General features: G+C 37.0%; 1 protein-coding gene across 1 annotated transcript in view; it reads left to right on the top strand.

Moving 5' to 3' along the window:
- Positions 1-4,868: 4,868 nt before the first annotated feature.
- LOC144973381 (protein ecdysoneless homolog) overlaps positions 4,869-15,739 on the top strand; it is a 27,031-nt gene continuing 16,160 nt past the window's right edge. Inside the window, exons 1-4 of the mRNA XM_078915732.1 lie at positions 4,869-5,117; positions 7,003-7,120; positions 10,306-10,393; positions 11,113-11,291. Coding sequence (XP_078771858.1) covers positions 4,901-5,117; positions 7,003-7,120; positions 10,306-10,393; positions 11,113-11,291 — 602 coding nt within the window. The 5' untranslated portion in view covers positions 4,869-4,900. The remainder of the gene's footprint in view (positions 5,118-7,002; positions 7,121-10,305; positions 10,394-11,112; positions 11,292-15,739) is intronic.

Raw genomic sequence — 15,739 nt, 5'->3', positions numbered from 1 at the left:
TGTCGGAGAAAGAAAAAAACAAAACAGAATTTTCTATTTAAAATTACAGGGAAGGTCAATTGTTAGATTTTGTCACGTTATGAAATGATGTCTTTTTTTTCATTAACAAAACATCGAAACTTGCCAAAAAGTCTCATCCTGGTTATGATAGATTTAGTCTTTGGCTCCAAAACACCCCAGACTTTATACCGTATTGGTACAGAGGGGAACATGTGTATATAGATTATATGGTTATATAGAACACAGTGCTTTCATTCATTTTATCTACCTTGTTTTTGTTTTTTTGGGGGTTTTTTTGTTGTTGTTTTATTTTTATTTTTTTGCGGGGGGGGGGGGGGGGGGGTATTTTGTTTCTGTTTTTGTCTTTTATTTTATTTTTTTTTGTGTGTTTGTTTATTTTGTTTTTTTTTTTTTGGTTTTTTTTTTTTGGGGGGGGGGGGGGGGAGAGAAGGTGAGGGTGGTTTTTGTACACATAGAATTTACTATCGTGTTTTCCACATGTTTTATAAGTTTCCCATTCTCTTTGACGTGATATTTTAATTGACAAATGTATACCTCCACTTCCATAATGTACAAATAATGTCTTCATTCTCTCTCTCTCTCTCTCTCTCTCTCTCTCTCTCTCTCTCTCTCTCTCTCTCTATCTATCTCTCTCTCTCTCTCTCTCTCTCCTTCTCCTTCTCTCTCTCTCTCTCCTTCTCCCTCTCTCTCTCTCTCTCTGCGGGTGGTTGGATGGGAGCATCACCCTTGAATCATATACCTATGATGTTCGCATGGGTGTACGATCCGAGAGTGATGTTTCTTCTTCTCTTTACTAGCCTATCCTGCTTCTTTGGTTTGTGATTGTATTTTTGACAGGGGATATTTTTTTTCTGTAAATCTTCTGCCTTTTTGTTCTTGGTTATTTATAATTTAGCTTATGATATCTTTAGGTTATGATTTTGATTTACATTTGTACTATTTTTGTTAGATTGCTTGTTTTTTTGTTTCAGCGGTCTCTCATATAACCTCAATTGTGTTGGAAGAGACCTAAAGCAACAAACAAACAAAAAATCTCTCTCTCTCTCTCTCTCTCTCTCTCTCTCTCTCTCTCTCTCTCTCTCTCTCTCTATCTCTGTCTTTCTCTTCCTTCGCTCTCTCTCTCTTTCCCCTCTCTCTCTCTCTCTCTCTCTCTCTCTCTCTCTCTCTCTCTCTCTCTCTCTCTCTCTCTCTCTCTCTCTCTCTCTGATTCTAAGGTGACCAATCGATTGCTTGACAGTGGGAACACATTTTACATCTGGGTTCTATTTAATGACTTAAAGAGGCAAATACGTGTCTGGTTTGCCTCATAACTCATAGAACAATACCCTGAGTGTTTTGAAACTTCTAATTGTCTCTGGTGAATCTAAGGCTGTAGACTGAGTGCATTTATTTTCGTCTCTGTTCACTAACGAAAAGGCGAATATCAAATTAAGAAAATAACTGAACAAGTGTGTATGAAAAGTGCCAGACAAAGCAAGAAAGAAAAATACAAGAAAAAAGCCATCCCAAAAAATCAGAAGGTCTGAGGTTCAATCCTCAGTCGAGGTCGACTGGTATCTTGTGATGGTTTTTGTATTGTATTTTTCTTTCTTGCTTTGTCTGGCACTTTTAATACACACTTGTTCAGTTCTTTATCTTAGGATGGGAACTGTTGAAACATTGTCCGTACTTTTCCCATCCGAAGCCTCTCCATTTTCACCTTTTCCTTCGTATTCCTCGTTTATTGTTATTTTATTTTTGTTTAGACAGAGATCACGAATTCTGTGCATTTCCTTGTCTTGTCTCCATGGCAACAAATCGAAATAGACAAAAGAGTTTTATTGTTTTATTTAATTTATCTTTTGAGCCTTATCTAAACATTGACAATAAACATCTGCTTCTCTACATCGATAACATTGTTTTGTGCTTTTATATCATGGGGGGGGGGGGGGGGGGGGGGGGGTTAATGCATGGCTCAGTAGTAAGGTCTTTACTTTGTTTTTGAAAGGTATGTACCGAGTTTGACCCCCATTAATGCTGTGTGGCCTTGAGCAAGTCACCTTAAGTTTAAAGTTGAAGAAAAGATAATCTACTCTCTTCAATGAAAACATTCTGTAAAAAAAAAAATTTTTTTGGATAAGTAAGGCTTATAATTCAAGTCTACTGGGACGTAATAGCTATGTGGTCTGTTGGTAGGCACTACATTCGCCTTCGAAGGGCCAGGTTTCAATCCCTGCTCTAATTTGCTATTTACTCACATTTTCTCACTGTACTCAGGTGTAAAATGAGTTTCTGGCTTTTAACAGCATTGTCTCTGTCGGAAAATAAATCTGTGATATTGCCTAACAGTCAGTCATCTCTCTTGTCCTTCATGTTTCTGTGAGACGTGTAGGTGGTTATGAAACAGTTCTTAGGGCGGAGGAAGACTTTCGATGCTGGGTTGACGAAATGAATTTGGAGGTGTAGCCATACGCTACTATATACATACTACTACTATACTACTACTACTATACTACTACTACTACTACTACTACTAGTATTACTACTACTACTACTACCACTACTACTACTACTATACTACTACTACTACTACTACTACTACTACTATACTACTACTACTACTACTACTATACTATTACTATACTACTACTACCACCACTTACTACTACTACTTATTACTACTACTACTACTACTACTACTACTACTACTACTACTACTACTACTACTACTACTACTACTCTACTACTACTACTACTACTACTCACCACCACCACTACTACTACTACTACTACTACTACTACTTCTACTACTACGAATACTACTACTACTACTACTACTACTACTACTACTACTACTACTACTACTACTACTACTACTACTACTACTACTACTACTACTACTACTACTACTACTAATACCACCACCACTACTCCTACTACTACTACTACTACTACTACTACTACTACTACTGTTTCTGTTAGCTATGGACCCTTTGTTAAGCGCTCTGAGCACGATTAGTCGATACTGCGTTATATAAATGCCCAAGTCTAAGTTTGTTTTGTGTGACGTATTCGATCCTGCTGACTGGGTTGTCTGACACATTTTATCACATCACAAGTCTGACACGACTTGAGTGACATCACAAGTGTGACACATCCTTGGATGACAGTACAAGAGTGGCACGCCTTTGATGACATCACAAATCTGACACGCCCGAGATGATATCACAATCCTTTGATGACCATTTTCTACCATTGGTAGCACATCTGACCGGTAATCAGAAGGTCTCGGGTTCGATCCCCAGTCGAGACTGATTTTTTGGAGATGTTTTTTTTTTCTTGTTTTATTCGTTCTTGCTTTGTCTGGCACCTTTCATACACACTTGTTCAGTTCTTTGACTAATAAACCTCATATTATGGATGGCAACAGAGAGGAGGGCAAAGAACATTGTGACCCCTCGCCTCAAACGGTATTAAGTATGTCGGGATGATTAAGATGTTCTTAAGTCAAATTATTTATAAACTGGTCAAAAATTTGAATGATCGCTAATTAACACAATAAAATATAACAGTCCTTCTCCACAATAAAGCATAAAACCTCAAAGCAGCTCTGATATTTCTGGCTATAAATTCATTTTTCAGCATCTTCTTCATTCTGACACAATACCGTTTTGAGGCGATGGATCACAATTGGGGGGGGGGGGGGCACCAACTGTGGACGTCTCTACCTATGCTATGCTCTTCCAGGAGCGAATAGGAACAACTCAAAGATTGGAAACGAATGAAAGTTAGGCTATTAACCGTCGTGTAATAAATTGAGACAACATTGTGTATTTGTGCGGTTATGTGGTCTTGTGATAAGACACTCGTTTTCGGATTGGAGTGTCCTGGATTCGAGCCTCGCTCGGCGCAAAGTTGAGTCCTTGGAGAAGTCTCTTTACTCATAATATTCTCTCACCGTACTCAGGCTCGGGTGTTAATAAAACTTTAAGAAAATAATAAAAATACGACAAGATATCTTATTGTTTTTGTCGTGTTTTGATTAACACCTAGATATATGTGTCTTACATAGCCGAAGGGAGAGGCATTCCGAAAGCTCCATGTGCTAGCATTTCTTTCAATTTGTATTTTCACCGTGGGTCTTTTGTCATGCGTTTATTTATTCAATTTGTCAATATATAGATCATCATCAAGTGCCAGGCCTGTTGCAGACATCGGCGATCATGTCCCTCCAACTATATCTGTCCTCAGATCTTCTCCATAGTTCGATTCCTGTTCCTCCTCCACCAATCCATCTGTTCAGATTGTCAATGTAATCTATCCTCTGTCTCCCTCTTCTTTTCTTCCCCCTTCCCATTTTAAAACCTCTAGAACAAACCTTGATAGATTAGCGAAAGTTTAAACTTTCCTTATACGACCGTTGTTTTGGTTTTCCGCCGCTATTTTGATTTGTGAAGTGTTGAAAGCAGTCCTAGGTTGTTTTTTTCTATTAGGGTTAGCTCGAGGTCGGAGGTTTTTTTTTCTATTATGGTTAGTCATTAGTCTGAGTAAAGGTGCTGGATTGTTTGTTTTTCTTATTGGGGTTAGTTAAAGGTACTAGGTTTTATTTTTTTATAGGGTTAGTTGAGGGAATATTTGGGTTGCTTCCCTTAGCACGAGGAGCTTTCGGAAGGTCTCTCTCTCTCTCTCTCTCTCTCTCTCTCTCTCTCTCTCTCTCTCTCTCTCTCTCTCTTAAAAAAAAAATAAAATAAACATATAATCAAGGAATTCGTTTAATTCTATAGATATAATATAGACAACTTTTATGCGAAACTAATTTTCTACGTCGACTACGATCATTATTAATCTGGAGGCGAGGAAGAGTTCCAAGAAAACAGAGAAAAGGGGAATCGAGGAAATAATGGCTGACTTGGAAAAGGTCTTGAAACGAATCCCTGACGATGTTGTTGAATACAGAATTTATCCCCTCATCCCAGATGACTGTCAGACAGAGAATGAAATTCAAAATTATCTTGAAAAGCAGCTTGTCACAATCCTTGCTCACATAAGTGATAAAGCTGTGAATTATATTTGGCAACACGAACCATTTGTCCTGACAATATCACTGGGAAAAGAAGGTGAGAATCAAGAGTGAGTTAAAGTTTAGGGACGTTAAAGTAAACAATACCGCACTTTGTCAACCAACCAGCTCACTCACTTCATATCTGCTTCGCCTCAAGTTATTTGGTCATAAACGTTTGAATTGACTATGGGTTAGCACACTTAGACTTAAACTTAAATTGACTCGAGTGTAAAACGTGGGTGCCTCAGACTCAAACTGTCTTTCCTCTGACAGAAGACATAGTCTAGCTAATATATATTACTTATTATACTAGAGATGCAATAAGATGCCTTTACATGTCATGTATTCATATGTCTTTGGTGATTCCCTCTTAGTCTTTGCCTTGGATTAGGAGGTTAGGACATCCACTTAGTGACTTAGGTTTATCTCTAGGTGGAGAACTACACTCCAGTAGTGTCTGCCACTTTGGTGGATATTTTTATTTATTATTTTACATTATCGTGAACGAGGTATGGAAATCTATTTACAACACATAGTACTAATCTTTAGAGAATTTTTACTTTTTCCATTTCGCTTTTTGACACTGTTGTGTTGTCTCTTAAGACTGAAGTCATGTCAATTTTCCATTAACTAGAGCACGCCACGACATCATAAGTTATCGTCACCTAGGCATTCCACAAAGGAATGTATATAATTTATTAAACAAGATGTCAGATGTCAACAGAAATCATCCATGTTGTCCAAGTGAGAAAATTGGGGGTTATTAATCTTGCTCAAGGAAAAAAACGAAAGTGCCTGAAGCCTGAAGCTGGGCTCGAACCCAGGACCTCCGGGTCACAGTGCAATGCCTTAACCACTCGGTCACTTCGCCCCCTATAGCATAACTGGAGCATTTATATAGACCAATACCCACTAAAAGTGTACCTGATCAATTTCAACACTTAACATTTTGGACGAGACATGACGCCTGATAGGCGGTATTACTAATCTTTTTTCATACTGACACAATGCTGTTAACGACCAGGTACTCATTTTACACTGTGTAAGGTGAGAGAGTTTGAAGAAAGAGTCTTTTCTAAGGACTCAACTATGCACCGCACAGAGCAGGATTTGAACCCTTGACTTTCTTGTCCAAAGACAAGTGTCGTACCACTAGACCACATAGTCGTACTTGTTATTCAGTTAAGGCTGTTCCATATGATGGAAGAATAGTGATCTCTTTAAATTGTTTGGGTAATTTGCCGAGGAAATTAAAAACAAAATTTTCTGGTTGTAGGCAAACAATAATAATGATGATGACGATATATTATGATAATAATAATAATAATAATAATAATAATAATCACTGATATGTATAGCATAAGACATTTATCGTCCAATTTTGCCCTTCCTGTCCAATCATTACACACTTATTGACTGCTTAGTTTACCTTTAATTGAACGCATACTTGGATTAAGTCCAAGTAGTTAAGAAAAAAATAATTTTCATTATGAAATCATTACTATTGTTTTATTATATTATTATTGCATTATGACATTACTTCGTGTATAACATTATACATTATACAAACGTTTTAATTTGTAAAATTTGAATATTTTACCAGTTAACTGCCAATCTGTGGAAAAACTCGCTTTTTAAAATTTGCCCAGAAAACTCGTCCTTCAAATATCAAAGACTTTGCCAAGTCCCAGGTTTGAGAGTTTTTGCCAAGATGCGTATCATTTAAATCAATCAATATTTGAAGGACGAATTTTCTGTCCAAATTTTTTAATGCATGTTTTTTCAGGGTACGGCTGTTAACTGTTACAGAGTGCTATTTTACTTTTGAAAAAATAAACAACTTTTTCCTCTCCAAATATTCTACTGAATGTTGTGTCATTTATTGTTTACTTACATATTAATCTTACCCTCCCCCCCCCCCCACCCCCCTCTACAAACAGGAAATGTCCCCCCACACTATCATGGCAGCACAGGTTTTGGTGACAACATTGATGATGAGTGGTTCATCGTCTACCTTTTGTACGAGATCACAAGGGAGTTTGCTGGCACGGTTGTGAGGTAATGACCTTTTCTTCACTAGTACCGTAGATTTAGAATTCAAGACTGACATGTCCTTTGACTGACTTACTTGACTTAAGGCCTTTCATTTCCAAATTTTTCCAATCGGGACGTCTCGAGTGCCTCTCTAATTGCCTGTGTCAATTCATTTCACAATTCACAGTCGTTTGTTGTGGATGCTTATGTTAGAAGTAGGTACGGCAAACCCTCTTATCGAGTCATGGCTTTATTGGCAAACCGAGGATTTCAACTCAAATCGTCACTCTCTTTTTCTCATTTTCAGTCCGTCAACTAAAACGTGTTTGGTGTCAAATTAAATCTCAAATCTTCATCTTTTAAAAAATGTCTATGCTCTTTTCATAGGATTTGCCGTTATTTCATGGCTTTGAGTTTAAGAACAGGAGTAAACTCTGATTTTGGAACCGGCGCTCCATACTCGAACACCGTAGCTGACGGTCGTCTTTTCTCTCCGCTTGGCTGATCGCGTCAGCGCTATTAATAGTAACGTCAATTGCTGCATCAGAAAGAAAATTGAACAAGCTTTCATTCGATACCAGATTTGCATTTTTATTATTTTTTTCAAAGTTTGAAGTTTCAAGTTAACTTTAAATTGATAAAAAAAAATTAAGAAAAATTTGAAAATTTGGACGGTTCTGGTATTAAAAGAAAGTTTAAAAATTCAGCTTTAAAATGATGTATACGAAAATAAGATTTATAGCTTTGCGTTCACCAGCCAACTGAAAACGAAACTACAACTACAACATTTCACTTCACTCATACGCCGGCTCAGGCAAGGGGCACAATCGCTGATATTTCGTAACTTCACGTTGAAATTGACAATTTTGGCTTTGTTAGCTACTTTGTGGGCAAATTATTTCTATTTTACTTAGGGTTGGGTTCAGGAAAAAAATACACATATTGTTTATAAAAACTGTCATCTGCATTTGTTGCGGCCGCAAATATCAGGGCGATCCGCAAATTTTGGCAAATTTCCCAAAATTGGCAAATCGTGGCAAATTTTGGGGAAATTGGCAAATCGCGTGGCAAATTTGAGAAAAAAAAGATGCGAAAACAAAATAACGAGGAAAAAAAGTGCGAAACTTGAGAAATGTTGCAGCTTTGCCTGGGCCCAAACCAAGGGAAGCTACTCTCTACGGATAATGATCCTGTAAAATCTTTGTAACAACGCTATTCATAATGTAGCCTCCTTAAATGTAATAAATTGTCTTTTATATATATATTTTTTTGTATCGCGTGTTAATTTTTACTGAAATGCTTAGTTCTCCTCTGCAAATTTTTTGGCAAATTTTGGTCTTTTTGGCAAATTTCTTGGCAAATTTTAGGTCCCAATTTGGCAAAAAATGCAGATGACAGATAAAAAGATGTTTATTGTTAGAAAGGTCTCGCTTGAATATTTATGAAAATACGGCATTTTGAAAACGGACATAAGGTTGCTTTCAAAGCAGCCCAAATTTGGGAGATTTTCTACAAATTTCAAAATAACATATCTTTTTAAATTTATAACCCAATTTAATAATTTTTATACCATTTTAATCAGGAAAATATGTTCTACCTATTGAATGCAACTTAAAGACAACACTTATATAATCTAGATTTGGGTTTTCCGTACCTATTAGAAGATCTTTCATTGATTTTACTTGTTGAGTTAGGAAATATTTTAGGTCTCTTTCTTTTAGGACAATGTGAACTGACATTGGCAGGCTTTTCTCCCCACCGGTATCAGTTAATTCTTAACTGTGATCTGTAGTCTTCCAATGCCCGCCATCTTCTTTTAAAAATTATTATATCGTCTTTCACTCTCTACCATGACTGGATGGCTAGATGTGCATGTATTCACTGCCTGGCTACTGTGCCACAGCCAGCGAGAGAGATGTCGCGAAGTTTGCGCGAGTCGTCTTCACACACAGACACCTCGTCCGTAAATAACACACACGTAGAAGTGTGTCGAACCGGACCAGAAGGTTTCTCTCTATTTTGCTACCGACACACATGCATATCTCCGGTTCTCATATCGTTTTCTCTATATTTTATTGGTTCCATCCCGATGTGAGACGGAAAAAAAATAATGCGAAATAATTATTTTTCTTCGAAATATATATTCTTCAAAAGCTCTCACACGACCTCACCACCTCTTCTTCTTCTTCTTCTTCTTCTTCTTCTTCTTCTTCTTCTCTTCTTCTTCTTCTTCTTCTTCTTCTTCTTCTTCTTCTTCTTCTTCTTCTTCTTCTTCTTCTTCTTCTTCTTCTTCTTCTTCTTCTATAAGAATTAATCCAAATAGACGAAAGAATCAGCGTAAACATTTAACACAAGCAGGAGCGAAGATACGCAGCTTTCCGTGTCAAGCACGAGATACACATCCTCCAAAAGGGTAGGAATTGTTCTCTTCCTTTCATTTGACAACTAACTCAGACCTGGGCCCTCAAATAATTGGGATTTTTTTTTTAGTACCATAAAATAAGGACCTCGTTATACTTACTTACTTACTTATCCGAACCAGCGACCACCTGAGCTCTAGCCCTTCGGTCTAAATAAGTTATAAATAAGTAGGGGAAAGTGACATGATTTGACTAGTCAATTGACATTCCTTATCTGAATTGTGTCCATATTTTTGTCCTGTTGTGTCTGTTTTTGCGTGTTCAAAAAGTTCCGACAATTTTTTCAACAACCATTTACAGGCCTGTACTATCTTACTATCATTTTTACTTGAATGACTCCAATGTCATCTAAGTTAGCAGCTTTGGCCTGTCCTCTTATTTTTGCAGCGTAGATTCTCCATGGTAGATTTGTCATCCTCCGTCTTAGAGAAACATCATTTTGTTAAAAAATGTTAGCCATGCTGGTACTTTAAAAGCTTTATTTGACATCGTGATCATAACAAAGTAATTGTAAAACGCTTTCTCTCGTTCTCTTTCTCTCTCTCTCTCTCTCTCTCTCTCTCTCTCTCTCTCTCTCTCTCTCTCTCTCTCTCTTCTCTCTCTCTCTCTCTCTCTCTCTCTCTCTCTTTCTCTCTCTCTCTCTATCTCTCTATCTCTCTCTCTCTCTTTTTTTTTTTCTTTTTTTTGTTAAGATGTTTTGCTTTTTAAAAAATTAGCAAGGCTGTTTTCAGTTTGGAAATTAAGTTTTATTTCATCTTTAATATGCCAGTTACATTTTGTCATTTTCAGTATATGCGACAACGATGAAGAATTTCTTCTCATAGAAGCTGCTGATGTGTTGCCATCTTGGCTCGACCCAGAAAGTGCTGAAAACAGAGTAAGCATTGGAAAACCAATTAAGAAACTTTTTATATTTTGTATATTTTTGACTATGGAAATGAATTTATTGCTCAAATTCACAAATATATACTTCGGTATAAGGACTTATGTACTGAAATGAATATAACAACTTCAAACGGGAAGTACTAAACACAATGTTTCAGGATCAAAACCCTTCTTCAGTCAATGACAAAAAAAAAAAACAGTTAAACCGTGAATACATCACATTAAATCCAGATAGATATATATCTGAATTCAGTGTGATGTAATAACATTTTAACTATCTTTGTTATTGGCTGAAGATGGAATTTTTTGCCCGAAACATTATGTTTAGTATTTTTTGGGGGGGGGGGTGGTTTAAGCGTTGTATTCATTTTTTACATGATTTTTTACAGTCCACAGCTTTTAGTTGCGTAATATTCTTGTTGTACAAAAACTTTTTTTTTTTTCCTGTTTGTGTGCTTTGGATTTTTTGTGTGTTTTTTTCCAAGTTTACAATTGTTTTATCCAGGTTTACATTTACGTTTCTGTGTGTTTTTTTCCAAGTTTACATTTACTTTGTGTGTGTTTTTATCCCAAGTCTACATTTACTTTGTGCAGGTTTTTTCCCAGGTTTACACTTACTTTGTGGGTTTTTTTTTCCCAAGTTTACATTTACTTTGTGTGTTGTTTTTTTTCCCAAGTTTACATTTACTTTGTGCGGGTGTTTTTTTCCAGGTTTACATTTACAATGGCGACCTTCACATCATTCCAATCCCTCAAAGCCCAGAAGAATTCCTCAAATATCCCATGTTCTCTCCAGCTGTTGACGAGGCACTGGTGTGTGTTAGGAATACGGCGTGTGATACCAGAGCTTCTCAAGCTGTCCAAGATTGCATCAACAAACGAATTTCAGGGTTTGTAACTCATTGTGTTTTTTTGTTTTGTTTTAAGTTTGTTCATTTGTTTTTGCTCTGTATTTGTTCTTAGATTAGGGGGGGGGGGTCTGAAAAATATAATTTGAAAGGAAATTGGTAAACTTTAATAAGAAATTTTTAAAAAATTCTTGTCTGTTTTTTTTTGTTTTTTTTCCTTTTTGAAAAATTAATAATTTCAGCAGTGATTTTCGATAATTTCCTGTTTTACCTCTTTAAATAATAGTAAGATAATATATTATGCATAGGTATTGTATTTTGGGTCAAGAGGTTGGTACGATAGCCCGTAAAGCGGTTTTGAAAATCCCAGCATGGACCCCTTGTTGTTGGTGATACAAAGCCACATATATGTGTGTGTGTGTGTGCGTGTGTGTGGGGGGCACAGTATACAGGATACTGGTTAAGTTCACATAATAATAATAATATTTGGTATTTATATTGCGCCTTACCCCGTATCTACCAAGCTCAAAGCGCTTAACAGTAACGTGACAACTTTCACTCAAACATACAACCAATCAAACATGCAGTATGAAACAAGAGCAATATAATTCTACAGTGTTGCATATTAAAAAGAAACGTTTTAAGAAGTTTTAAAAAGAATTCTGCATCATTACTGTCTCTGATATATCTTGGAAGGGAGTTCCAGATAAGGGGTGCTGAATATTCAAATGTGGGCGTTCTTGAGATAATCAGTCACATGGTGAAAAGCTTCGAACAGAGATATTGACAATTTTAGTCAAGAGGTCAATTTTTATGGAAAATGAGTTCTCATCAAAAATCATTAAATCAAACATTTTTCTACATATTGATGAAATATTTTAATTGTTCTACTCGTAAATATTTTATTTTAATTTTTTTATGAAAGTAATTATTATACTAATGTCAACTTTGGAAGTGATTTTCTCAAAATTAGGGCACCCTAGCCCATGCATATGACCATAACCATGAAAAATCATCCCAATTGCTTCAAATAAAGATTAAAATGCTCAGGAGACATTAGGCTTTCAAAAACTGCAATAAAACGCAAAACAAAAATTTTCACCATGTGACATTTTTCTCAGGGACGCAGACAAATATATGCTCGCCAATTTTGCGAGCCGTTTTCGACTTCACAAGAATATTGATCCCATATTTCTGGCTGGGACATAGAATTTAAGCATGTCATCAATGTATCCGGGACAATCAGAGTGCAGTGATTTAAAAGCAATAGTACAGATTTTATATTCCACACATTCCTCAACAGGAAGCCAGTTGAGTTCTCTTAGCAAACCCGATGCAGATTGATTTCTCCTTTTTCTATAAATAAGCCTGGCAGCGTCGTTCTGGGCTACCTGAAGGAATTATATTTTGTCTTTATTTATAAAAGAGAGGAGAGAATTGCAAAAATCTAGCTTTTACAGTATTAGAGAATTAACTAACAAGGTCAAGATGTCTCTTGGCTAACACTACGTATTCTTCTCATTTCCATGTACCTTACAATATGTACCTTACTTGGCTGGTAAAAGACAAATCTGAATCAATAAAAACACCCAACTTTCAAACAACCTTAGCAGTTTCAATTACACGATTTCCTAAAGCGATTGATTCACACTCTACATTTTTAAGAATTGCTAGCCTTGCGATAAATTTTATTTAGTTAAGTTTTAGTTTGTTAGAGAGCCTCGCCTTTGGCCGACCAACCTCCGCTGCACGTCCAACTCGCCTTGAGCATGCATTCACGTAAAATATAAAGATTTTTTTAAAAAACCTACCTCTGTTTCAAAAACTAGCATCTTTCACCTTTCTAAGAAACATTTTGATTTTTCAGAACTTTAGTTCGTTAAAAAATACCGGCCAATCTGACCCGTTGAGTCGAATGAAAACGAAATTTTGTTGTTTACACGGTTCAAAGGAAATGCCGTAAATAAGCTTTCATGGACTTCCTGTGTTGTTTTTACAGTGTCACGTGACCGTTTTGAGAAATTTGACGTCTGCTACAAATAATTAGACCGGTAGGGGGTAGATATTTTCGTTGGAGCAGAGAAAAAGTGAGTATTATTTCTTGGACTTGTAGAGAGGCCTAGGGTCCACCAGCAGTCAAGTTGATTGAATAAAAGAAAAAAAGGCCTTTTTTATCCGCCGCCACCACCACCATGAGAGTGGAGGGTGAGGGGGGGGGGGGGGTGTGCATGAAGACGAAAGGAGACGTGGTGACCTTGGGTGACGTAGAGCATCTCAAGGATGCTGGCAGCAGTTGCAGGTGTTCTTAACCCCTTAACGGCAAAGCTAATTTTTTGCTTTTAGATAATAGTTTGCTTTTATCTTTATTATTGTTAACGGGGAATACAGCGTTTCCACCAAGAGAGCAGTCAGACTATCGCAACTCGGACTTCAATTGTCTATAATCGTTTTGCCGTTACTTGTCTTTTGATGATAGAAGATTTGGTGTTAGGTCAAAGATCGAATTTCGCCGCTAAAAGGTTGCATTGCAACTGGATTTGCTCCCCCCCACCTTTTTTTTTCTTCTTTTTTTTTTCACCTTAGTATTGTTGATTGCTATTTCCTTTTTTATGATTAGCAAGTGCCGTAGGAGTCTCACAGGATGCAGGAGTACTGCAATTAACCCTTTGCCAGTGACACTGATTTTTTTTGTTTTCAAATAATAGTCTTCATTTATATTATTTTTTAACGCAGAAAAACAAAAACGTTTCCACCATAAGAGCAGTAAGAATATTGATAAAAAGCGCTTTGAGCACGTTGGGTGGATATTGCCCTATATAAAAGCTCATGTTTTTAAATTGTATTTTGTTTTTTGTCTTTTGATGAAAACGGTAAGATTTTATTTTTGGTCCAAGTAAGATTGATATTCGCCTTTAAAAGGTTAAGTTGTTTTGTTTTTTTTTCAGGTTTTTGTTTTTTTTTCAAATGCTAGTGAGAGAGAAAAAAACAAAACAATCATACATGTATCTGCAAACAGCAGAACGTTTTCATTTTACAATGAGATGGGAAGGGGAAGGGGTAACATTATGACAAACAGAGAGAGAGAGAGAGAGAGAGAGAGAGAGAGAGGAGGAGAGAGAGAGAGAGATGGAGGAGAGAGAGAATGGAGGAGGAGAGAGAGGAGAGAGAGAGATGGGGGGAATGGGGGTGGGGGGGGGGATAGTAAGGGGGAATGGGAAAAGATGAAAGAAACAATGGGTTGCCTGATGATGTAGATCAAAGGAATGTTACAGCGGTGTTCACGGAGCGTACTTCGTGAAACTTTAACCTTTTACAGTGACAGTTTTTTTTCTGCAGATTGCTTATGCAGAATAAATCGTTTCCACCAAGAGAACAGTAGTAAGAGTATATTTCGACTCGGGCTTCAATTAAACTATAAATCGCAAAGCTTGTCTTTTAATGATAACATTAAGACTAAGATCTGGAGTTTGGGGAGTGTAAGATGGAATCTCGCCAATAATGGTTAAAATTGTTTGATTTTTAAAAATATAACACACACACACACACGAGCGTGCGCGGTCACGACAGCGAGGACCATCTATTGCATGTGTTGCAACGGTAAATCAGTTTACGTGTACGTAGATCCTGAGGCGAGATGCCCCGTTACCGTGTACGCACCCCCCCCCCCCCCCAAAAAAAAAAAAAAGAAAGAGAACACACACACACACACACACACACGCACGCAGTCTCGCATCCGCTACGAACTAATTTTGCGCACCAATTTTTACTGCACTAATGCACCAAATTGCATTTGGTTTGGCCACTTGGCCTCCTGTAACCAACTTTTTGGCTTCCTCTGACTTTCCCCGTTATATCGTTTTACTCTGGTACCGGTAAAACTTATTTTATTTGGCAATCTAAATATCTAAATGCAACACGTGCTAACGCCACAGATTGCATTTGCTAATGCTTCTATATATACGAATTTTCCTTATCCTATCTATATTGTTTAACAAATCTAAAGAGTTTTCGCGAGGCTAAGGTGGGTTTGGTGGTATTTGGGCTCCTGCCGAGGAATCTGGCCTCTTGCTATAGCTAGTTTGGTCTCTTACTCAAAAATGATCTGGCAACCCTGCCTGGCTAGGCGGAACCTTGATAACAGAAACGGGACCCACACGATTTCGCGAGGAATTAATCATGAAAACAATTAGGATATAATTTCAACACAACTTTTGAAATTCATCAAGGATTGTCCATTACCGAATGTTTTTTGATAGAAAACAAATGCATCTTCAAATCTAAACTGCTTTTGACGGTATGAGGTAAGTTTTCATTTATTTTTCTGTCCAAACGAATGATTTGTCCTGGTTATAGAAGCTAAGTATTGGTAACACCGGCTCAGCTCTCTAGTTCCATCCAAGTTTTCAATTTAATAGAGTAAGATTGAAAACGTTCAATTAAAAGTTGGTTGTCTTTCAAAATAGACAACGGATACTTGAAACTGCCTGGTT

The sequence above is a fragment of the Berghia stephanieae genome, chromosome 5 (genome assembly GCF_034508935.2).
Source record: "Berghia stephanieae isolate SIO BIC M18660-M18661 chromosome 5, UCSD_Bste_1.3, whole genome shotgun sequence".
Lineage (NCBI taxonomy): Eukaryota > Metazoa > Mollusca > Gastropoda > Nudibranchia > Aeolidiidae > Berghia > Berghia stephanieae.
The sequence above is the reverse complement of the archived record's forward strand: the minus strand, read 5'-3'. Positions and strand labels throughout refer to the sequence as shown.